General features: G+C 47.1%; 1 protein-coding gene across 3 annotated transcripts in view; it reads left to right on the top strand.

The window, feature by feature from the left end:
* The window catches only part of LOC121283193 (solute carrier family 13 member 5-like), an 85,865-nt gene that overhangs the window by 27,438 nt on the left and 34,204 nt on the right, over positions 1–24,223 (top strand). Inside the window, exon 7 of one of the 3 annotated variants that reach the window (XM_041197440.1) lies at positions 15,792–16,007. The exons of the other annotated variants lie outside the window; for them this stretch is intronic. Within the exon in view, the coding sequence (XP_041053374.1) occupies positions 15,792–16,007 (216 nt within the window). The remainder of the gene's footprint in view (positions 1–15,791; positions 16,008–24,223) is intronic. 3 annotated transcript variants of the gene reach the window in all.

Raw genomic sequence — 24,223 nt, 5'->3', positions numbered from 1 at the left:
TTTTTTAATTATTATCTACTTATTTTTATTTGCTTTCATTTTCATTCCTTGTTTTATCCCCACCTTTTATCCTATTTTCTATTGCCCACCACCATCCCCTCCCCCACCCCACCTCCACAAGGGCCATCTGTCACTTGTTCAAGTTGTTCTTTCTAGAGTGCTTACCCTTGTCCTGCTATTACCACATTCTGCTTTCTGACCTTAATGCCATCATCAGCACCTCCTTTAGCCAGTCCCAGTCCCATTAACACCCCTTTGTCCTTTTCTTCATGACATCTTTGGCAATCTCTCCTTTGCCCCCACCTATCGCTGGCATTCTATCCAGCTCCACCTGCTTCACCCCCCCTTAAACAGGATAAATTTCATCACATTTTTACTTAACTCTAAGAAGAGTCATACGGACTCGAAAGTTAACTCTGTTTTTCTCACCACAGATGCTGTCAGACTTGCTGAGTTTTCCCTGCATTTTCTGTTCTTGTTTCAGATTTCCAGCATCTGCAGAATTTTGCTTTTATCTTAGTGTTTGATGGGGACAGTGTCGAGGGACCTTTACTCTCTATCTAACTCCGTGCAGTACCTGCCTTAGCAGTGTTTTATGGGGACAGTGTAGAGTGAGCTTTACTCTGTATCTAACCCCATGCTCTACCTGTCCTGTGAGTGTATGATGGGAAAGTGTAGCAGGAGCTTTGCTCTGTGTCTAAACCTTAAAGCACCTGCCTTGGGAGAGTTTGATGGGGACAGTGTAGAGGGAGCTTTACTCTGTATCTAACCTCTTGCAGTACCTGTCCTGGCAGTATTTGATGGGGAGAGTGTAGAGGGAGCTTTACTGTGTATTTAACCCCGTGCTGTGCCTGTCCTGGAAGTGTGTGATGGGGACAGTTTAGAGGGAGCTTTACTCTGTATCTAACCCTGTGCTGTACGTGTCCTGGAAGTGTGTGATGGGGACAGTTTAGAGGGAGCTTTACTCTGTATCTAACCCTGTGCTGTACGTGTCCTGGGAGTGTGTGATGGGGAGAGTGTAGAGAGAGCTTTATTCTATATCTAACCCCATGCAGTACCTGTCCTGGAAGTGTGTGATTGGGACAGTGTAGAAGGAGTTTTACTCTGTATCTGGCCCCGTGCTGTACCTGTCCTGGGAGTGTTTGATGGGGCCAGTGTAGAGGGAGCTTTACTCTGTATCTAACCCCGTTCTGTACCTGTCCTGGAAGTGTCTTATGGGGACAGTGTAGAGGGAGCTTTACTCTGTATCTAACCCTGCGCTGTACCTGTCAAGGGAGTGACCAGAGCCATGATAGGGTCCCCCCGTACTCACCTTTCACCCCATCAGCCTCTACATTCAAAGGATCATCCTCCCCCATTTCCGCCAACTCCAACAGGATGCCACCACCAAACACATCTTTCCTTCACCATCCCCGTTGGCATTCTGTGGGTACCGTTCCCTCCGGGACACCATGGTCCACTCCTCCATCACCCCCAACACCTCAACACCCTCCCACAGCACCTTCCCATGCAATTACAGAAGGTGTAACACCTGCCCCTTTTCCTCCTCCCTCTTCACTGCCCAAGGCCCAAACACTCCTTTCAAGTGAAGCAGCATTTCACTTGCACTTCCCTCAATTTAGTCTACTGCATTCACTGCTCCCAATGCTGTCTCCTCTACATTGGAGAGACCAAACGCAGACTGGGTGAACGCTTTGCAGAACACCTTCGGTCTGTCCGCAAGCATGACCCAGACATCCCTGTAACTTGCCGTTTCAACACACCACCCTGCTCTCATGCCCACATGTCCGTCCTTGGCCTGCTGCATTGTTCCAGTGAAACCCAACACAAACTGGAGGAACAGCACCTCATCTTCCCACTGGGCACTTTACAGCCTTCCGGACTGAATATTGAGTTCAACAACTTCAGACCATGAACTCTCTCCTCCATTCTCACCTCCTTTTTATCTCCTTTTTTTAATATTCATTATCATTTTTTAATTATTATCTACTTATTTTTATTTGCTTTCATTTTCATTCCTTGTTTTATCCCCACCTTTTATCCTATTTTCTATCTATTTCCCACTACCATTCCCTCCCCCACCCCACCTCCACAAGGGCCATCTGTCACTTGTTCACGTTGTTCTTTCTAGAGTGCTTACCCTTGTCCTGCTATTACCACATTCTGCTTTCTGACCTTAATGCCATCATCAGCACCTCCTTTAGCCAGTCCCACTACCATTAACACCCCTTTGTCCTTTTCTTCATGACATCTTTGGCAATCTCTCCTTTGCCCCCAGCTATCGCTGGCATTCTATCCAGCTCCACCTGCTCCACCCCCCCTTAAACAGGATAAATTTCATCACATTTTTACTTAACTCTAAGAAGAGTCATACGGACTCGACAGTTAACTCTGTTTTTCTCACCACAGATGCTGTCAGACCTGCTGAGCTTTCCCTGCATTTTCTGTTCTTGTTTCAGATTTCCAGCATCTGCAGAATTTTGCTTTTATCTTAGTGTTTGATGGGGACAGTGTCGAGGGACCTTTACTCTCTATCTAACTCCGTGCAGTACCTGCCCTAGTAGTGTTTTATGGGGACAATGTAGAGGGACCTTTACTCTGTATCTAACCCCGTGCTTTACCTGTCCTGTTAGTGTTTGATGGGAGAGTGTAGTGGGAGCTTTACTCTGTGTCTAAACCTTTTTGCATCTGCCCCGGGAGAGGGTGCGGGGCATAGCGTAGAGGGAGCTTTACTCTGTATCTAACCCCGTGTCCTACCTGCCCAGGGAGTGTTTGACGGGAACGTGTAGTGGGATTTTTACTGTGTCTAACCCTTGCTGCACCTGCCTTGGGAGAGTTTGATGGGGACAGTGTAGAGGGAGCTTTACTCTGTATCTAAACCTATGCAGTACCTGCCCTGGGAGTGTTTGATAGGGACAGTGTAGAGGGGGCTTTACTCTGTATCTAACCCCGTGCTGTACCTGTGCTGGCAGTATTTGATGGGGAGAGTGTGGAGGGAGCTTTACTGTGTATCTAACCCTGTGCTGTGCCTGTCCTGGAAGTGTTTGATGGGGACAGTGTAGAGGGAGCTTTACTCTGTATCTAACCCCATGCTGTACCTGTCCTGGCAGTGTTTGATGGGGACAGTGTAGAGGGAGCTTTACTCTATATCTCACCCCATGCTGTACCTGTCCTGGGAGTGTCTTATGGGGACAGTGTAGAGGGAGCTTTACTCTGTATCTAACCCCGTTCTGTACCTGTCCTACGAGTGTCTTATGGGGACAGTGTAGAGGGAGCTTTACTCTGGTATCTAACCCTGCGCTGTACCTGTCAAGGGAGTGACCAGAACCATGATAGGGTCCCCCTGTCCTCACTTTTCACCCCGTCAGCCTCTACATTCAAAGGATCATCCTCCCCCATTTCCGCCAACTCCAACAGGATGCCACCACCAAACACATCTTTCCTTCACCCTCCCCGTTGGCATTCTGTGGGTACCGTTCCCTCCGGGACACCCTGGTCCACTCCTCCATCACCCCCAACACCTCAACACCCTCCCACAGCACCTTCCCATGCAATTACAGAAGGTGTAACACCTGCCCCTTTTCCTCCTCCCTCTTCACTGCCCAAGGCCCAAACACTCCTTTCAAGTGAAGCAGCATTTCACTTGCACTTCCCTCAATTTAGTCTACTGCATTCACTGCTCCCAATGCTGTCTCCTCTACATTGGAGAGACCAAACGCAGACTGGGTGAACGCTTTGCAGAACACCTTCGGTCTGTCCGCAAGCATGACCCAGACATCCCTGTAACTTGCCGTTTCAACACACCACCCTGCTCTCATGCCCACATGTCCGTCCTTGGCCTGCTGCATTGTTCCAGTGAAACCCAACACAAACTGGAGGAACAGCACCTCATCTTCCCACTGGGCACTTTACAGCCTTCCGGACTGAATATTGAGTTCAACAACTTCAGACCATGAACTCTCTCCTCCATTCTCACCTCCTTTTTATCTCCTTTTTTTAATATTCATTATCATTTTTTAATTATTATCTACTTATTTTTATTTGCTTTCATTTTCATTCCTTGTTTTATCCCCACCTTTTATCCTTTTTTCTATCTATTTCCCACTACCATCCCCTCCCCCACCCCACCTCCACAAGGGCCATCTGTCACTTGTTCACATTGTTCTTTCTAGAGTGCTTACCCTTGTCCTGCTATTACCACATTCTGCTTTCTGACCTTAATGCCATCATCAGCACCTCCTTTAGCCAGTCCCACTACCATTAACACCCCTTTGTCCTTTTCTTCATGACATCTTTGGCAATCTCTCCTTTGCCCCCAGCTATCGCTGGCATTCTATCCAGCTCCACCTGCTCCACCCCCCTTAAACAGGATAAATTTCATCACATTTTTACTTAACTCTAAGAAGAGTCATACGGACTCGAAAGTTAACTCTGTTTTTCTCACCACAGATGCTGTCAGACCTGCTGAGTTTTCCCTGCATTTTCTGTTCTTGTTTCAGATTTCCAGCATCTGCAGAATTTTGCTTTTATCTTAGTGTTTGATGGGGACAGTGTTGAGGGACCTTTACTCTGTATCTAACCCCGTGCTCTACCTGTCCTGTGAGTGTTTGATGGGAAAGTGTAGTGGGAGCTTTACTCTGTCTCTAAACCTTTTTGCACCTGCCCTGGGAGAGGGTGATGGGGACAGTGTAGAGGGAGCTTTACTCTGTATCTAACCCCGTGCTGTACCTGTCCTGGGAGTGTTTGATGGGGACAGTGTAGAGGGAGCTTTACTCTGTATCTAACCTCTTGCAGTACCTGTCCTGGCAGTATTTGATGGGGACAGTTTAGAGGGAGCTTTACTCTGTATCTAACCCCTTGCAGTACCTCTCCTGGCAGTGTTTGATGGGAACGTGTAGTGGGATCTTTACTATGTCTAACCCTTGCTGCACCTGCCTTGGGAGAGTTTGATGGTGACAGTGTAGAGGGAGCTTTACTCTGTATCTAAACCGATGCAGTACCTGCCCTGGGAGTGTTTGATAGGGACAGTATAGAGGGAGCTTTACTCTGTATCTAACCCCGTGCTGTACCTGTCCTGGGAGTGTTTGATAGGGACAGTATAGAGGGAGCTTTACTCTGTATCTAGCCCCGTGCTGTACCTGTCCTGGGAGTGTTTGATGGGGCCAGTGTAGAGGGAGCTTTACTCTGTATCTAACCCTGCGCTGTACCTGTCAAGGGAGTGACCAGAACCATGATAGGGACCCCCGTCCTCACTTTTCACCCCATCCGCCTCTACATTCAAAGGATCATCCTCCCCCATTTCCGCCAACTCCAACAGGATGCCACCACCAAACACATCTTCCCTTCACCGCCGCCCCCACCCCCGTTGGCATTCTGTGGGCACCGTTCCCTCCGGGACACCCTGGTTCAATCCTACATCACCCCCAACCCCTCAACCCCCTCCCACGGCACCTTCCCATGCAATTACAGAAGGTGCAACACCTGCCCCTTTACCTCCTCCCTCCTCACTCTCCAAGGCCCAAACACTCCTTTCAAGTGAAGCAGCATTTCACTTGCACTTCCCTCAATTTAGTCTACTGCATTCACTGCTCCCAATGCTGTCTCCTCTACATTGGAGAGACCAAACGCAGACTGGGTGAACGCTTTGCAGAACACCTTCGGTCTGTCCGCAAGCATGACCCAGACCTTCCTGTCACTTGCCGTTTCAACACACCACCCTGCTCTCATGCCCACATGTCCGTCCTTGGCCTGCTGCATTGTTCCAGTGAAACCCAACACAAACTGGAGAAACAGCCCCTCATCTTCCCACTGGGCACTTTACAGCCTTCCAGACTGAATATTGAGTTCAACAACTTCAGACCATGAACGCTCACCTCCATTCACACCTCCTTTTTATCTCCTTTTTTTAATATTCATTATCATTTTTTAATTATTATCTACTTATTTTTATTTACTTTCATTTTCATTCCTTGTTTTATCCCTACCTTTTATCCTATTTTCTATCTATTTCCCACCACCATCCCCTCCCCACCTCCACAAGGGCCATCTGTCACTTGTTCATGTTGTTCTTTCTAGAGTGCTTACCCTTGTCCTTCTATTACCACATTCTGCTTTCTGACCTTAATGCCATCATCAGCACCTCCTTTAGCCAGTCCCACTACCATTAACACCCCTTTGTCCTTTTCTTCATGACATCTTTGGCAATCTCTCCTTTGCCCCCAGCTATCGCTGGCATTCTATCCAGCTCCACCTGCTCCACCCCCCCCTTAAACAGGATAAATTTCATCACATTTTTACTTAACTCTAAGAAGAGTCATACGGACTCGAAAGTTAACTCTGTTTTTCTCACCACAGATGCTGTCAGACCTGCTGAGTTTTCCCTGCATTTTCTGTTCTTGTTTCAGATTTCCAGCATCTGCAGAATTTTGCTTTTATCTTAGTGTTTGATGGGGACAGTGTCGAGGGACCTTTACTCTCTATCTAACTCCGTGCAGTACCTGCCCTAGTAGTGTTTTATGGGGACAATGTAGAGGGAGCTTTACTCTGTATCTAACCCTGTGCTCTACCTGTTCTGTTAGTGTTTGATGGGAGAGTGTAGTGGGACCTTTACTCTGTGTCTAAACGTTTTTGCACCTGCCCCGGGAGAGGGTGCGGGGCATAGCGTAGAGGGAGCTTTACTCTGTATCTAACCCCGTGTCCTACCTGCCCAGGGAGTGTTTGATGGGAACGTGTAGTGGGATTTTTACTGTGTCTAACCCTTGCTGCACCTGCCTTGGGAGAGTTTGATGGGGACAGTGTAGAGGGAGCTTTACTCTGTATCTAAACCTATGCAATACCTGCCCTGGGAGTGTTTGATAGGGACAGTGTAGAGGGGGCTTTACTCTGTATCTAACCCCGTGCTGTACCTGTCCTGGCAGTATTTGATGGGGAGAGTGTGGAGGGAGCTTTACTCTGTATCTAACCCCATGCTGTGCCTGTCCTGGAAGTGTGTGATGGGGACAGTTAAGAGGGAGCTTTACTCTGTATCTAACCCTGTGCTGTACGTGTCCTGGGAGTGTGTGATGGGGAGAGTGTAGAGAGAGCTTTATTCGGTATCTAACCCCATGCAGTACCTGTCATGGAAGTGTGTGATGGGGACAGTGTAGAAGAAGCTTTACTGTGTATCTAACCCCATGTTGTACCTGTCCTGGCAGTGTTTGATGGGGACAGTGTAGAGGGAGCTTTACTCTGTATCTAACCCCGTTCTGTACCTGTCCTACGAGTGTCTTATGGGGACAGTGTAGAGGGAGCTTTACTCTGGTATCTAACCCTGCGCTGTACCTGTCAAGGGAGTGACCAGAACCATGATAGGGTCCCCCTGTCCTCACTTTTCACCCCATCAGACTCTACATTCAAAGGATCATCCTCCCCCATTTCCGCCAACTCCAACAGGATGCCACCACCAAACACATCTTTCCTTCACCCTCTCCGTTGGCATTCTGTGGGTACCGTTCCCTCCGGGACACCATGGTCCACTCCTCCATCACCCCCAACACCTCAACACCCTCCCACGGCACCTTCCCATGCAATTACAGAAGGTGCAACACCTGCCCCTTTACCTCCTCCCTCCTCACTCTCCAAGGCCCAAACACTCCTTTCAAGTGAAGCAGCATTTCACTTGCACTTCCCTCAATTTAGTCTACTGCATTCACTGCTCCCAATGCTGTCTCCTCTACATTGGAGAGACCAAACGCAGACTGGGTGAACGCTTTGCAGAACACCTTTGGTCTGTCCGCAAGCATGACCCAGACATCCCTGTAACTTGCCGTTTCAACACACCACCCTGCTCTCATGCCCACATGTCCGTCCTTGGCCTGCTGCATTGTTCCAGTGAAACCCAACACAAACTGGAGGAACAGCACCTCATCTTCCCACTGGGCACTTTACAGCCTTCCGGACTGAATATTGAGTTCAACAACTTCAGACCATGAACTCTCTCCTCCATTCTCACCTCCTTTTTATCTCCTTTTTTTAATATTCATTATCATTTTTTAATTATTATCTACTTATTTTTATTTGCTTTCATTTTCATTCCTTGTTTTATCCCCACCTTTTATCCTATTTTCTATCTATTTCCCACTACCATCCCCGCCCCCACCCCACCACCACAAGGGCCATCTGTCACTTGTTCATGTTGTTCTTTCTAGAGTGCTTACCCTTGTCCTTCTATTACCACATTCTGCTTTCTGACCTTAATGCCATCATCAGCACCTCCTTTAGCCAGTCCCACTACCATTAACACCCCTTTGTCCTTTTCTTCATGACATCTTTGGCAATCTCTCCTTTGCCCCCAGCTATCGCTGGCATTCTATCCAGCTCCACCTGCTCCACCCCCCCCTTAAACAGGATAAATTTCATCACATTTTTACTTAACTCTAAGAAGAGTCATATGGACTCGAAAGTTAACTCTGTTTTTCTCACCACAGATGCTGTCAGACCTGCTGAGTTTTCCCTGCATTTTCTGTTCTTGTTTCAGATTTCCAGCATCTGCAGAATTTTGCTTTTATCTTAGTGTTTGATGGGGACAGTGTCGAGGGACCTTTACTCTCTATCTAACTCCGTGCAGTACCTGCCCTAGTAGTGTTTTATGGGGACAATGTAGAGGGAGCTTTACTCTGTATCTAACCCTGTGCTCTACCTGTTCTGTTAGTGTTTGATGGGAGAGTGTAGTGGGACCTTTACTCTGTGTCTAAACGTTTTTGCACCTGCCCCGGGAGAGGGTGCGGGGCATAGCGTAGAGGGAGCTTTACTCTGTATCTAACCCCGTGTCCTACCTGCCCAGGGAGTGTTTGATGGGAACGTGTAGTGGGATTTTTACTGTGTCTAACCCTTGCTGCACCTGCCTTGGGAGAGTTTGATGGGGACAGTGTAGAGGGAGCTTTACTCTGTATCTAAACCTATGCAATACCTGCCCTGGGAGTGTTTGATAGGGACAGTGTAGAGGGGGCTTTACTCTGTATCTAACCCCGTGCTGTACCTGTGCTGGCAGTATTTGATGGGGAGAGTGTGGAGGGAGCTTTACTCTGTATCTAACCCCATGCTGTGCCTGTCCTGGAAGTGTGTGATGGGGACAGTTAAGAGGGAGCTTTACTCTGTATCTAACCCCGTGCTGTACGTGTCCTGGGAGTGTGTGATGGGGAGAGTGTAGAGAGAGCTTTATTCGGTATCTAACCCCATGCAGTACCTGTCATGGAAGTGTGTGATGGGGACAGTGTAGAAGAAGCTTTACTGTGTATCTAACCCCATGTTGTACCTGTCCTGGCAGTGTTTGATGGGGACAGTGTAGAGGGAGCTTTACTCTGTATCTCACCCCATGCTGTACCTGTCCTGGGAGTGTTTGATGGGGACAGTGTAGAGGGAGCTTTACTCTGTATCTAACCCCGTTCTGTACCTGTCCTACGAGTGTCTTATGGGGACAGTGTAGAGGGAGCTTTACTCTGGTATCTAACCCTGCGCTGTACCTGTCAAGGGAGTGACCAGAACCATGATAGGGTCCCCCTGTCCTCACTTTTCACCCCGTCAGACTCTACATTCAAAGGATCATCCTCCCCCATTTCCGCCAACTCCAACAGGATGCCACCACCAAACACATCTTTCCTTCACCCTCTCCGTTGGCATTCTGTGGGTACCGTTCCCTCCGGGACACCATGGTCCACTCCTCCATCACCCCCAACACCTCAACACCCTCCCACGGCACCTTCCCATGCAATTACAGAAGGTGCAACACCTGCCCCTTTACCTCCTCCCTCCTCACTCTCCAAGGCCCAAACACTCCTTTCAAGTGAAGCAGCATTTCACTTGCACTTCCCTCAATTTAGTCTACTGCATTCACTGCTCCCAATGCTGTCTCCTCTACATTGGAGAGACCAAACGCAGACTGGGTGAACGCTTTGCAGAACACCTTTGGTCTGTCCGCAAGCATGACCCAGACATCCCTGTAACTTGCCGTTTCAACACACCACCCTGCTCTCATGCCCACATGTCCGTCCTTGGCCTGCTGCATTGTTCCAGTGAAACCCAACACAAACTGGAGGAACAGCACCTCATCTTCCCACTGGGCACTTTACAGCCTTCCGGACTGAATATTGAGTTCAACAACTTCAGACCATGAACTCTCTCCTCCATTCTCACCTCCTTTTTATCTCCTTTTTTTAATATTCATTATCATTTTTTAATTATTATCTACTTATTTTTATTTGCTTTCATTTTCATTCCTTGTTTTATCCCCACCTTTTATCCTATTTTCTATCTATTTCCCACTACCATCCCCTCCCCCACCCCACCTCCACAAGGGCCATCTGTCACTTGTTCATGTTGTTCTTTCTAGAGTGCTTACCCTTGTCCTTCTATTACCACATTCTGCTTTCTGACCTTAATGCCATCATCAGCACCTCCTTTAGCCAGTCCCACTACCATTAACACCCCTTTGTCCTTTTCTTCATGACATCTTTGGCAATCTCTCCTTTGCCCGCAGCTATCGCTGGCATTCTATCCAGCTCCACCTGCTCCACCCCCCCTTAAACAGGATAAATTTCATCACATTTTTACTTAACTCTAAGAAGAGTCATACGGATTCGAAAGTTAACTCTGTTTTTCTCACCACAGATGCTGTCAGACCTGCTGAGTTTTCCCTGCATTTTCTGTTCTTGTTTCAGATTTCCAGCATCTGCAGAATTTTGCTTTTATCTTAGTGTTTGATGGGGACAGTGTCGAGGGACTTTACTCTGTATCTAACCCCGTGCAGTACCTGCCTTAGCAGTGTTTTATGGGGACAGTGTCGAGGGACCTTTACTCTGTATCTAACCCCGTGCTCTACCTGTCCTGTGAGTGTTTGATGTGAAAGTGTAGTGGGAGCTTTACTCTGTGTCTAAACCTTTTTGCACCTGCCCTGGGAGAGGGTGATGGGGACAGTGTAGAGGGAGCTTTACTCTGTATCTAACCTCTTGCAGTACCTTGTCCTGGGAGTGTTTGATGGGGACAGTGTAGAGGGAGCTTTACTGTGTATCTAACCTCATGCTGTGCCTGTCCTGGGAGTGTGTGATGGGGACAGTTTAGAGGGAGCTTTACTCTGTATCTAACCCCTTGCAGTACCTGTCCTGGGAGTGTTTGATGGGAACGTGTAGTGGGATCTTTACTATGTCTAACCCTTGCTGCACCTGCCTTGGGAGAGTTTGATGGTGACAGTGTAGAGGGAGCTTTACTCTGTATCTAAACCTATGCAGTACCTGCCCTGGGAGTGTTTGATAGGGACAGTATAGAGGGAGCTTTACTCTGTATCTCACCCCATGCTGTACCTGTGCTGGGAGTGTTTGATGGGGCCAGTGTAGAGGGAGCTTTACTCTGTATCTAACCCTGTGCTGTACCTGTCAAGGGAGTGACCAGAACCATGATAGGGACCCCCGTCCTCACTTTTCACCCCATCAGCCTCTACATTCAAAGGATCATCCTCCCCCATTTCCGCCAACTCCAACAGGATGCCACCACCAAACACATCTTCCCTTCACCGCCGCCCCCACCCCCGTTGGCATTCTGTGGGTACCGTTCCCACCGGGACACCCTGGTTCACTCCTACATCACCCCCAACACCTCAACCCCATCCCACAGCACCTTCCCATGCAATTACAGAAGGTGCAACACCTGCCCCTTTACCTCCTCCCTCCTCACTCTCCAAGGCCCAAACACTCCTTTCAAGTGAAGCAGCATTTCACTTGCACTTCCCTCAATTTAGTCTACTGCATTCACTGCTCCCAATGCTGTCTCCTCTACATTGGAGAGACCAAACGCAGACTGGGTGAACGCTTTGCAGAACACCTTCGGTCTGTCCGCAAGCATGACCCAGACCTTCCTGTCACTTGCCGTTTCAACACACCACCCTGCTCTCATGCCCACATGTCCGTCCTTGGCCTGCTGCATTGTTCCAGTGAAACCCAACACAAACTGGAGGAACAGCCCCTCATCTTCCCACTGGGCACTTTACAGCCTTCCAGACTGAATATTGAGTTCAACAACTTCAGACCATGAACGCTCTCCTCCATTCTCACCTCCTTTTTATCTCCTTTTTTTAATATTCATTATCATTTTTTAATTATTATCTACTTATTTTTATTTACTTTCATTTTCATTCCTTGTTTTATCCCTACCTTTTATCCTATTTTCTATCTATTTCTCACCACCATCCCCTCCCCACCTCCACAAGGGCCATCTGTCACTTGTTCATGTTGTTCTTTCTAGAGTGCTTACCCTTGTCCTGCTATTACCACGTTCTGCTTTCTGACCTTAATGCCATCATCAGCACCTCCTTTAGCCAGTCCCACTACCATTAACACCCCTTTGTCCTTTTCTTCATGACATCTTTGGCAATCTCTCCTTTGCCCCCAGCTATCGCTGGCATTCTATCCAGCTCCACCTGCTCCACCCCCCCTTAAACAGGATAAATTTCATCACATTTTTACTTAACTCTAAGAAGAGTCATATGGACTCGAAAGTTAACTCTGTTTTTCTCACCACAGATGCTGTCAGACCTGCTGAGTTTTCCCTGCATTTTCTGTTCTTGTTTCAGATTTCCAGCATCTGCAGAATTTTGCTTTTATCTTAGAGTTTGATGGGGACAGTGTCGAGGGACCTTTACTCTCTATCTAACTCCGTGCAGTACCTGCTTTAGCAGTGTTTTATGGGAACAGTGTCGAGGGAGCTTTACTCTGTATCTAACCCCGTGTCCTACCTGCCCAGGGAGTGTTTGGTGGGAACGTGTAGTGGGTTCTTTACTGTGTCTAACCCTTGCTGCACCTGCCTTGGGAGAGTTTGATGGGGACAGTGTAGAGGGAGCTTTACTCTGTATCTAACCCCTTGCAGTACCTGTCCTGGGAGTGGTTGATGGGGACAGTGTAGAGGGAGCTTTACTCTGTATCTAACCCCGTGCTGTACCTGTGCTGGCAGTATTTGATGGGGAGAGTGTAGAGGGAGCTTTACTGTCTATCTAACCCCATGCTGTGCCTGTCCTGGAAGTGTGTGATGGGGACAGTGTAGAGGGAGCTTTACTCTGTATCTAACCCTGTGCTGTACGTGTCCTGGGAGTGTGTGATGGGGAGAGTGTAGAGAGAGCTTTATTCTGTATCTAACCCCATGCAGTACCTGTCATGGAAGTGTGTGATGGGGACAGTGTAGAAGGAGCTTTACTCTGTATCTAACGCCGTGTTGTACCTGTCCTGACAGTGTTTGATGGGGAGAGTGTAGAGGGAGCTTTCCTCTGTATCTCACCCCATGCTGTACCTGTCCTGGGAGTATTTGATGGGGACAGTGTAAAGGGAGCTTTACACTGTATCTAACCCCGTTCTGTACCTGTCCTACGAGTGTCTTATGGGGACAGTGTAGAGGGAGCTTTACTCTGGTATCTAACCCTGCGTTGTACCTGTCAAGGGAGTGACCAGAACCATGATAGGGTCCCCCGTCCTCACGTTTCACCCCGTCAGCCTCTACATTCAAAGGATCATCCTCCCCCATTTCCGCCAACTCCAACAGGATGCCACCACCAAACACATCTTTCCTTCACCTTCCCCGTTGGCATTCTGTGGGTACCATTCCCTCCGGGACACCCTGGTCCACTCCTCCATCACCCTCAACAGCCTCCCACAGCACCTTCCCATGCAATTACAGAAGGTGTAACACCTGCCCCTTTACCTCCTCCTTCTTCACTGTCCAAGGCCCAAACACTCCTTTCAAGTGAAGCAGCATTTCACTTGCACTTCCCTCAATTTAGTCTACTGCATTCACTGCTCCTAATGCTGTCTCCTCTACATTGGAGAGACCAAACGCAGACTGGGTGTACGCTTTGCAGAACACCTTCGGTCTGTCCGCAAGCATGACCCAGACGTCCCTGTCACTTGCCATTTCAACACACCACCCTGCTCTCATGCCCACATGTCCGTCCTTAGCCTGCTGCAATGTTCTAGTGAAGCACAACACAAACTGGAGGAACAGCACCTCATCTTCCCACTGGGCACTTTACAGCCTTCCGGACTGAATATTGAGTTCAACAACTTCAGACCATGAACTCTCTCCTCCATTCTCACCTCCTTTTTATCTCCTTTTTTTAATATTCATTATCATTTTTTAATTATTATCTACTTATTTTTATTTACTTTCATTTTCATTCCTTGTTTTATCCCTACCTTTTATCCTACTTTCTATCTATTTCCCACCACCATCCCCTCCCCCACCCCACCTCCACAAGGGCCATCTGTCACTTGTTCACGTTGTTCTTTCTAGAGTGCTTACCCTTGTCCTTCTATTACCACATTCTGCTTTCTGACCTTAATGCCATCATCAGCACCTCCTTTAGCCAGTCCCACTACCATTAACACCCCTTTGTCCTTTTCTTCATGACATCTTTGGCAATCTCTCCTTTGCCCCCAGCTATCGCTGGCATTCTATCCAGCTCCACCTGCTCCACCCCCCCCTTAAACAGGATAAATTTCATCACATTTTTACTTAACTCTAAGAAGAGTCATATGGACTCGAAAGTTAACTCTGTTTTTCTCACCACAGATGCTGTCAGACCTGCTGAGTTTTCCCTGCATTTTCTGTTCTTGTTTCAGATTTCCAGCATCTGCAGAATTTTGCTTTTATCTTAGTGTTTGATGGGGACAGTGTCGAGGGACCTTTACTCTCTATCTAACTCCGTGCAGTACCTGCCCTAGTAGTGTTTTATGGGGACAATGTAGAGGGAGCTTTACTCTGTATCTAACCTCTTGCAGTACCTGTCCTGGGAGTGTTTGATGGGGACAGTGTAGAGGGAACTTTACTCTGTTTCTAACCCCGTGCTGTACCTGTCCTGGCAGTGTTTGATGGGGAGAGTGTAGAGGGAGCTTTACTGTGTATCTAACCCCATGCTGTGCCTGTCCTGGAAGTGTGTGATGGGGACAGTTTAGAGGGAGCTTTACTCTGTATCTAACCCCGTGCTCTACCTGTCCTGGGAGTGTTTGATGGGAAAGTGTAGTGGGAGCTTTACTCTGTGTCTAAACCTTTTTGCACCTGCCTCGGGAGAGGGTGAGGGCATAGCGTAGAGGGAGCTTTACTCTGTATCTAACCCCGTGCTGTACCTATCTTGGGAATGTTTGATGGGGACAGTGTAGAGGGAGCTTTACTCTGTGTCTAACCCTGTGCTGTACCTGTCCTGGGAGTGTTTGATGGGGACAGTGTAGAGGGATCTTTAATCTGTATCTAACCCCATGCTGTACCTGTCCTGGGAATGTTTGATGGGGACAGTGTAGAGGGAGCTTTACTATGTATCTAACCCTGGGCTGTGAGTTAGAGGAAGGCAGGAGCAGGTGGCTCCACAAGTTGACTCTATTTCAGCCTCCATAAGAACTGTGGGAAACTTCTCGGAGAATCCTCAAGGAAACCTTTGGCCTCTTCAGCTCAGATTTGCTCCTCCATACTGAGTCCTCTGATTGCAAGTCTCTCCAATTCCCTGGAGAGATTGGGATTGGGGAATTGCGAATAGTCGGGGATCTAGTACTGCAGAGAGCTGTATAAGAGAGAGGAGATCAGTTCCACCAGATTGCTGTCCAAATGTTGAAGGTGATAATTCTCCATGTAGTATATTTAGGGTCTGGGGCTGAGGTCCATTGCTGTCCAACACTGTGCCCCATGCAGAGGCCTCAATCCTTCCCCATCCACATTTAGATGCTAATGATATCTCAATGGGATAGAGCTGATAAAATGCTTCTAAAGTGAACTTGTCTTGCTAACAGTTTTCGGAGGCTGTGGGGATGCGGAATTCCGATCTCGTCGAAGGAGAAGAGAGCTTATGGTGTCATCCAAGAGGAGTACAAGAAGCTGGGCCCCATGGGCTTTGCAGAGAAAGCTGTCCTCATCCTCTTCGTCTTGTTAGTGGTGCTGTGGTTCACCCGGGATCCCGGGTTTGTCCCAGGCTGGGGAAATGTCCTCTTCAACAAAAATGGCCAGGAGTGAGTACTGAAGACAGGGTAACAGAACCCGAGGCTGGATTGTAAAGTGAGACAGGGCAGCCACACATTCACTCTGCTTTTAGCAAAGACTTGCATTTCCATATCGCCTTTCACCCACTTAGGAAGTGTAATCACAATTTTAATGTAGGAAACAGGGCAGCCTTTTTCTGCACGGCAAGATCCCACAATCCAAAACATGGTAAGGACCCAGATAATGTGGTTTAATGTGGGCTGTTCAGGGATAAATATTGGCCCAAGACAACGGGGAGAACTCCCTCTGCTCTCCTTCCGATAGTGGCCATGGGATCTTTTACTTCCGGTTAAGAACATAGACAGGGGATTTGGTTTAACTTCTTATCCAAAAGATGGCAGTACTCCCTCAGTACTGACCCACTGACAGTGCAGCACTCCCTCAGTACTGACCCTCTGACAGTGCAGCACTCCCTCAGTACTGACCCTCTGACAATGCAGCACTCCCTCAGTACTGACCCTCTGACAGTGCAGCACTCCCTCAGTACTGACCCTGTAACAGTGCAGCACTCTCTCAGTATTGACAGTGCGACATGCTCTCATTGCTGACCCACCAGCAATGCAGCAGTCCCTCAGTACTAAATAACATCGATGACACCAAGATAGATAGGAAAGTAAGTTGCAAAGAGGAGGTAAAGAATTTACAAAGGGACTTAGGCAGGTTAAGTAGTGGGCACAAATTTACAGTTGGAGGATAAACTGGGAAAATGTGAACTTGTGCGGCTTGGTAGGAAGAATTGAAAAGCTCTATACTATTTAAATGGAGAGAGATTGCAGAACTCTGAGGTACAGAGGGATCTGGGTGTCCTAGTACACAAATCACAAAAAGTTAGTATGCAGGTACAAGTGATTAGGAAGGCAAATGGAACATTGGCATTTATTGCAAGACGAATAGAATATACAAGTAGGAAAGTTTTACTGCAGCTGTACAGGACCTTGGTGAGACCATGGCTGGGAATTTCCAGCCCGTTGTGGCAGAACCTGCTGTGGGAGATTCAGCGGCCCAAAGTCCATTGACTCTCGGTGCGACTGGACCATCCCGGCAGCAGGCAGGGCCGGAAAACAACCCCCCACATCTGGAGTACTGTGCACGGTTTTGGTTTCCTTATTTGAAAAAGGATATAACTGCATTAAACATCGTAAAACATCTGAAGGTGCTTCACAGGAATGCTATCCAACAAATTTGACAGAATCACAGAACTATGATGCAGGAGGCCATTCGGTCCATTGTGTCTGCAATGGGTAGCAAGTCACAGAGGAGATATTAAAATAGATGAGCAGTTAATAATACTATCTCGTTGGTCAATACCAGGTCTAGTATAGCCTACTCACTGCTGGTGCCAAAACATGCTGTTCTAAAAAACTATCTGAAAAACATTCTATTGAAGGAGGGCACCCAAGAAGTAGGTTTTGAGACACATCTCAAAGCGGGTGAAAGAGATGAAGAGGTTTAGAGAGGGAGTTCCAGACCTTAGGGCCCAGGCAGCTGAAGGGACGGCTGGCAATGGTAGACTGATTAAAATCGACAGAACAAGATGCCGAATAGTCAGCCTGGATTCTAGAAATGGAGTTGGACAGCAACAGGAATGTATGACTGTTTGTGGTCGCATTGGGAGGAGGGAGGTTGGGGACAGGAAGATGTTAAATCTTGATCCAAGCAGTCTTAGGTTGTAACCCTCACCAGCCTGTGAACATGCCCTAGATGGGGGAGGGGGGCAGACTCCAAATTGAGCAAACTGTACAGAAACCCATAATCAGAGAGGACCCTCAAAGGGCAATAATTCAGCTCCTGCACAAACCAGGAGATTTGGAAACCTGGAAATGTACAGAGCCCATCGGAGAGACTCGAGAACTCAGAGTTGTAGCAGCTTCAGAGGAGTTTCTGGGGAACACACAGCTCATTGTTCAATTGGAAATTCAGCCAAGAACATATTTAGAGAATAAAGCTGGAACAAATCCGTTGCCTAAGGTTACCATCAGTTCTCTGCACTTGTTCTCAGAGTAGGTTGAGAGGGCCCATCGAGTGCCAAGATAGAGTGTCAACATCGAGCATCCTGCAGTCAGGTGTAACATGGATACAGTGCAGGATAAACTACCTGGTGCTATGCTGAGGGAGCTCACAAACACATGAGCAATACTTAGAAACGCATGTGTACAATTCCATGGGAGATCTCCCCCCATCCTGGGCTTGGGATTCTGATTGGTATAAACTCCATTTTGGAGGAGGGCACCCTCCCTCCCTTGTCAGAAAGGTACGATGATCATCATGGGGATTTTAATCTACATTTAGACTGAAAAAATCAGATGGGCAAAGGCAGCGAGATGTGGAATTCATAAGATGTTTTTTGGATAGTTTCTTAAAACAACATGTTCTGGCACTAACCAGAGAGCAGGCTACACTAGACCTGGTATTGACCAATGAGATAGTAGTAATTAATGACCTCATAGTGAAGGCGCCCCTAGGTAGCAGTGAACATAATAGGATTGAATTTTACATACAGTTTGAAGGAGAGAAGAGTGGGTCTAAGACTAATAGTTTAAAGTTATATAAGGGCAACTGCGAGGGCATGAAAGCAGAGCTACCGAAAGTGAACTGGCAATTTAGGTTAAGGGGTAGGTCAGTAGAGATGCAGCGATGGACACATTTCTTTTATTCATTCATGGGATGTGGGCTTTGCTGGCTGGGCCAGCATTTATTACCCATCCATAGTTGCCCTTGAGAAGGTGGTGGTGAGCTGCCTTCTTGAACCGCTGCAGTCCATGTGGTGTAGGTACACCCACAGTGCCATTAGGGAGTTCCAAGATTTTGACCCAGCTACAGTGAAGGAACAGCGATATATTTCCATGTCAGGATGGCAAGTTACTTGCAGGGGAACCTCCAGGTGGTGGTGTTCCCATCTATCAACTGCTCTTGTCCTTCTAAGTGGTAGTGGTCGTGGGTTTGGAAGGTGCTGTCTAAGGAGCCTTGGCGAATTCCTGCAGTGCATTTTGTAGATGTTACACACTGCTGTTACTGTGGGTCGGTGGTGGAGGAAGTGAATGTTTATGGATTTGATGCCAATCAAGTGGGCTGCTTTGTCTGGATGGTGCCCAGCTTCTTCAGTGTTTAAGCAGCTGCACTTATCCAGGCAAGTGGGGAGTATTTCATCACACTCCTGACTTGTGCCTTGTAGATGGTGGACAGGCTTTGGGGAGTCAGGAGGTGAGTTACTCGTCACACGATTCCTAGCCTCTGACCTGCTCTTGTAGCCATAGTATTTATATGGCTAGTCCAGTTCAGTTTCTGGTCAATGATAACCTCCAGGATGTTGATAGTGGGGGATTCAGTGTTGGTAATGCCATTGAACATTAAGGGGCGATGGTTGGATTCTCTCCTTTTGGAGATGGTCATTGCCTGACATTTGTGTGGCGCAAATGTTACCTTCCAATTGTCAGTCTAAGCCTGGATGTTGTCCAAGTCTTGCTGCATTTGGACATGGACTGCTTCAGTATCTGAGGAGTCACAAATGGTGAACATTGTGCAATCATCAGCGAACATCCCCACTTCTGACTTTATGATGGAAGGAAGGTCACTGATGAAGCAGCTGAAGATGGTTGGGCCGAGGACACTACCCTGAGGAACTCCTGCAGTGATGTCCTGGAGCTGAGATAACTGACCTCCACCAACCACAACCAACTTCCTTTATGCTAGGTATGACTCCAACCAGCGGAGAGTTTTACCCCTGATTCCCACTGACTCCAGTTTTTCTAGGGCTCCTTGATGCCACACTTGTCAAATGCTGCCTTGATGTCAAGGGCAGTCACTCTCACCTCACCTCAGGAGTTCAGCTCTTTTGTCCATGTTTGGACCAAGGCTGTAATGAGGTCAGGAGCTAAGTGTCTCTGGCGGAACCCAAACCGGGGGTCAGTGAGCAGGTTATTGCTGAGCAAGTGCTGCTTGATAGCACTGTTGATGACCTCCTCCATTAGTTTACTGATGATTAAGAGCAGACTGATGGGGTGGTAATTGGCCGGGTTGGATTTGTCCTGATTTTTGTGTACAGGACATGCCTGGGCAATTTTCCACATATCCGGGTAAGATACCAGTGTTGTAGCTCTACTGGAACAGCTTGGCTAGGGATGCAGCAAGTTCTGGAGCACAAGTCTTCAGTACTATTGCCCGAATATTGTCACGGCCCATAGCCTGTGAAGTATCCAGTGCCTTCAGCCGTTTCTTGATATCACACGGAGTGAATTGAATTGGCTGAAGACTGGCATCTGTGATGCTGGGGACCTCTGGAGGAGGTCGAGATGGATCATCCACTCGGCACTTCTGACTGAAGATTGTAGCAAATGCTTCAGCCTTATCTTTTGCACAGATGTGCTGGTCTCCTCCATCATTGAAGATGCGGATATTTGTGGAGCTTCCTCCTCCAGCATGTTGTTTACCACCACCAGTCATGACTGGATGTGGCAGGACTGCAGAGCTTAGATATGATCTGTTGGTTGTAGGATTGCTTAGCTCTGTCTATCACTTGCTGCTTATGCTGTTTGGCATGCAAATAGCCCTGTGTTGTAGCTTCACCTGGTTGACACCTCATTTTTAAGTATGCCTGGTGCTGCTCCTGGCATGCCCTCCTGCACTCTTCATTGAACCGGGTTGATCCCCTGGCTGGATGGTAAAGGTAGAATGGGGGATATGAGGTTACAGATTGTGTTCGAGTACAATTCTGCTGCTGCTGATGGCCCACAGAGCCTCATGGATGCCCAGTCTTGAATTGCTAGATCTGTTTGAAATCTATCCCTTTTAGCACGGTGGTAGTGCCACACAACATGATGGATGGTATCCACAATGTGAAGGTGGGACATCATCTCCACAATGACTGTGTGGTGATCACTCCTACCGATACTGTCATGGACAGATGCATCTGCAGCAGACAGGTTGGTGAGGATGAGGTCAAGTATGTTTTTCCCTCACCACCTGCCGCAGACCCAGTCTCGCAGCCATATCATTTAGAACTCGGCCAGCAGTGGTACTATTGAGCATTGAAGTCCCCTGCTCAGAGTACATTCTGTGCCCTTGCCACCCTCAGTGCTTCCTCCAAGTGATGTTCAACATGGAGGAGCACTGATTCATCAGCTGAGGGAGGGCAGTATGTGGTAATTGGCAAAAGGTTTCCTTGCCCATGTTTGACCTGATGTCATGAGACTTCATGGGGTCCAGAGTTGATGTTGAGGACTCCCAGGGCAACTCCCTCCCATTGTGCCGCCAGCTTTACTGGGCCTGTCCTGCCCGTGGGACAGGACATACCCAGGGATGATGATGATGTGTCTGGGACATTATCTGTAAGGTATGATTCCGTGAGGATGACTATGTCAGGCTCTCCCAATTTTGGCACTAGCCCCCAGATGTTAGTAAGGAGGACTTTGCAGGGTCGACAGGGCTGAGATTGCCGTTGTCGTTTCCAGTGCCTAGGTCGATGCCGGGTGGTCCGTCCGGTTTCATCCTTTTTTGTGATATTGTAGCGGTTTGTTACAACTAAGTAACTTGCTAAAGGCATTTAAGAGTCAACCACATTGCTGTGGGTCTGGAGTCACATGTAGGCCAGACCAGGTAAGGACAGTGTCCCCTATCATTAGTAAACCAGATGGGTTTTTACAACAATCAACAATGGTTTCATGGTCATCATTAGACTTTTAATTCCAGATTTTTATTTAATCCAAATTCCACCATCTGCCATGATTTGAACCCAGGTCCCCAGAGCATTACCATGGGTTTCTGGATTACTAATTCAGCAACAATTCCCCCACGCCATTGCCTCCCCTACAAAGAGGATATTTCAGAATACACAGAATAGATACATTCCAATGAGAAAGAAAAATTCCCAGGGGAGGTCCCACCACCCATGGTTAACTGAAAAAGTTAAAGATAGCATCATACTTAAAGCAGAAGCATATAATTGCGCAAAGATGGGTGGCAGGTCAGAAGATTGGACAGAATATAAAAAATAGCAAAGAATGAGTAAAAGATTAATTATGATGGAAAAATTAGAGTATGAGAGAAAGCTTGCTAGAAATATAAAGACAGATAATAAGTTTAAAAAAGAAAATAGTTAAAGTGAGCATCGGTCCTATAAAAAGTAAGTCTGGGGAATTAGTAATGGAAAATAAGGAGATGGTAGATGAATTGAACAGGTCACAGTTATAGAAGCATAGAGGTCTACAGCACTGAAAAAGGCCCTTCAGCCCATCAACTCTGCGCTGGTCAAACAAGTACCTAACTATTCTAATCCCATTTTCCAGCACTAGGCCCATAGCCTTGTATGCCATGGCATCGCGAGTGCACATCCAAATGCTTCTTAAATGTTATGAGGGTTTCTGCCTCTACCACCCTTTCAGGCAGTGAGTTCCAGATTCCCACCATCCTCTGGGTGAAAAAATTCTTTCTCACGTCCCCTCTAAACCTCCTGCCCCTTAACTTAAATCTTTGCCCCCTGGTTATTGATCCCTCCACCAAGGGGAATAGTTCCTTCCTGTGTACCCTATCTATGCCCCTCATAATTTTATACACCTCAATCATGTCCCCCCTCAATCTCCTCTGCTCCAGGGTAAATAACCCCAGTTTATCCAATCTTGCCTCATAACTGAAACTTTCCAGCCCAGGCAACATCCTGGTAAATCTCCTCTGCACTCTCTCTAGTGCAATCACATCCTTCCGATAATGCGGATTCCAGAACTGCACGCAATACTTTAGCTGTGGCCTAACAAGCATTTTATACAGTTCCAGCATAACCTCCCTGCTCTTATATTCTATGCCTTGGTTAATAAAAGCAAGTATCCCATATGCCTTCTTAATCACCTTATCTACCTGTCCCACTACCTTAAGGGACTAGTGGACATGCACACCAAGGTCCCTCTGATCCTTGGTACTTCCCAGGGTCCTACCATTCATCGTGTATTCTCGTGCCTTGTTTGTCCTACCCAAGTGCATCACCTCATACTTATCCGGATTAAATTCCATTTGCCACTGATCAGCCCATCTGACCAGCCTGTCTATATCCTCCTATAATATAAGGCTATCCTCCTCACTATTTACCACCCCACCAATTTTGCAGTATATTGCATTTTTATGTTGCATTTGTCTTTTCTATAGAGGATACAATTGACATCCCAGAAATAGCTGAAAATCAGGAAATGGAAGGGAGGGAGGACCTCAAGAAAATTACAAACACCGGGGAAATGATACTAAGTAAATTGTTGGAACAATGGGTTGACAAGTCCCCAGGTCCTAATGGACTTCATCTTAGGGTCTTAAAAGAAGTGGCTAGTTCGTTTCAATTTTCCAAAATTAACTAGATTTGGGGAAGTTCCATTAGATTGGAAAATAGCTAATGTAACCTCTTTATTCAAAAAGCAGGAAAGCAGGAAACTACAGGCCAATTAGCTTAACATCTGTCATAGGGAAAATGTTAGGAGCTATTATTAAAAGCATTATAACAGGCACTTAGATAAATTCAAGGTAACCAGGCAGTGTCAACTTGGTTTTGTGAAAGGGAAATCATGTTTATCCAATTTATTGGAGTTCTTTGAAGAAGTAACATATCCTGTGGATAAAGAAGATATATTGTACTTGGATTTTCAGAAAGCATTTAATTAGGTGCCACATCAAAGATTATTGCGGAAAATAAAAGCTCATGGTGTAGGGGGTATCATATTGGCATGGATAGAAGATTGGCTAGCTAACAGGAAACAGAGGGTCGCCATAAATGGGTTATTTTTTGGTTGGCACTATGTAACTAGTGTACTTCCACAGGGATCAGTGCTGGGGCCTCAACTCTTTACAATTTATATAACTGAATTGGATTAAGGGACCGAAGTTATGGTTGATAAATTTGCTGATGACACAAAGATAGGTAGGAAAGAAAGTTGTGAAGGGGACTTAAGGAGGCTACAAAATGATATAGATAGGTTAGGTGAGTGGGCAAAGATCTGGCAAATTAAGTATAATGTGGGAAAATGTTAAATTGTCCATTTTGGCAGGAAGAATAAAAAAGAAGCATATTATTTGAATGGTGAGAGATTGCAGAGCTCTGAGATGCAGAGGGATCTGGGTGTCCTAGTGCATGAATCGCAAAAGGTTAGTATGCAAGTAATTAGGAAAGCTAAGAGAATGTTATAGTTTATTGCAAAAGGAATTGAATGCAAGA

The sequence above is a fragment of the Carcharodon carcharias genome, chromosome 10 (assembly GCF_017639515.1).
Source record: "Carcharodon carcharias isolate sCarCar2 chromosome 10, sCarCar2.pri, whole genome shotgun sequence".
NCBI classification, from domain to species: domain Eukaryota; kingdom Metazoa; phylum Chordata; class Chondrichthyes; order Lamniformes; family Lamnidae; genus Carcharodon; species Carcharodon carcharias.
Note: the sequence above shows the minus strand (reverse complement) of the source record. Positions and strands in the feature narration are given on the sequence as shown.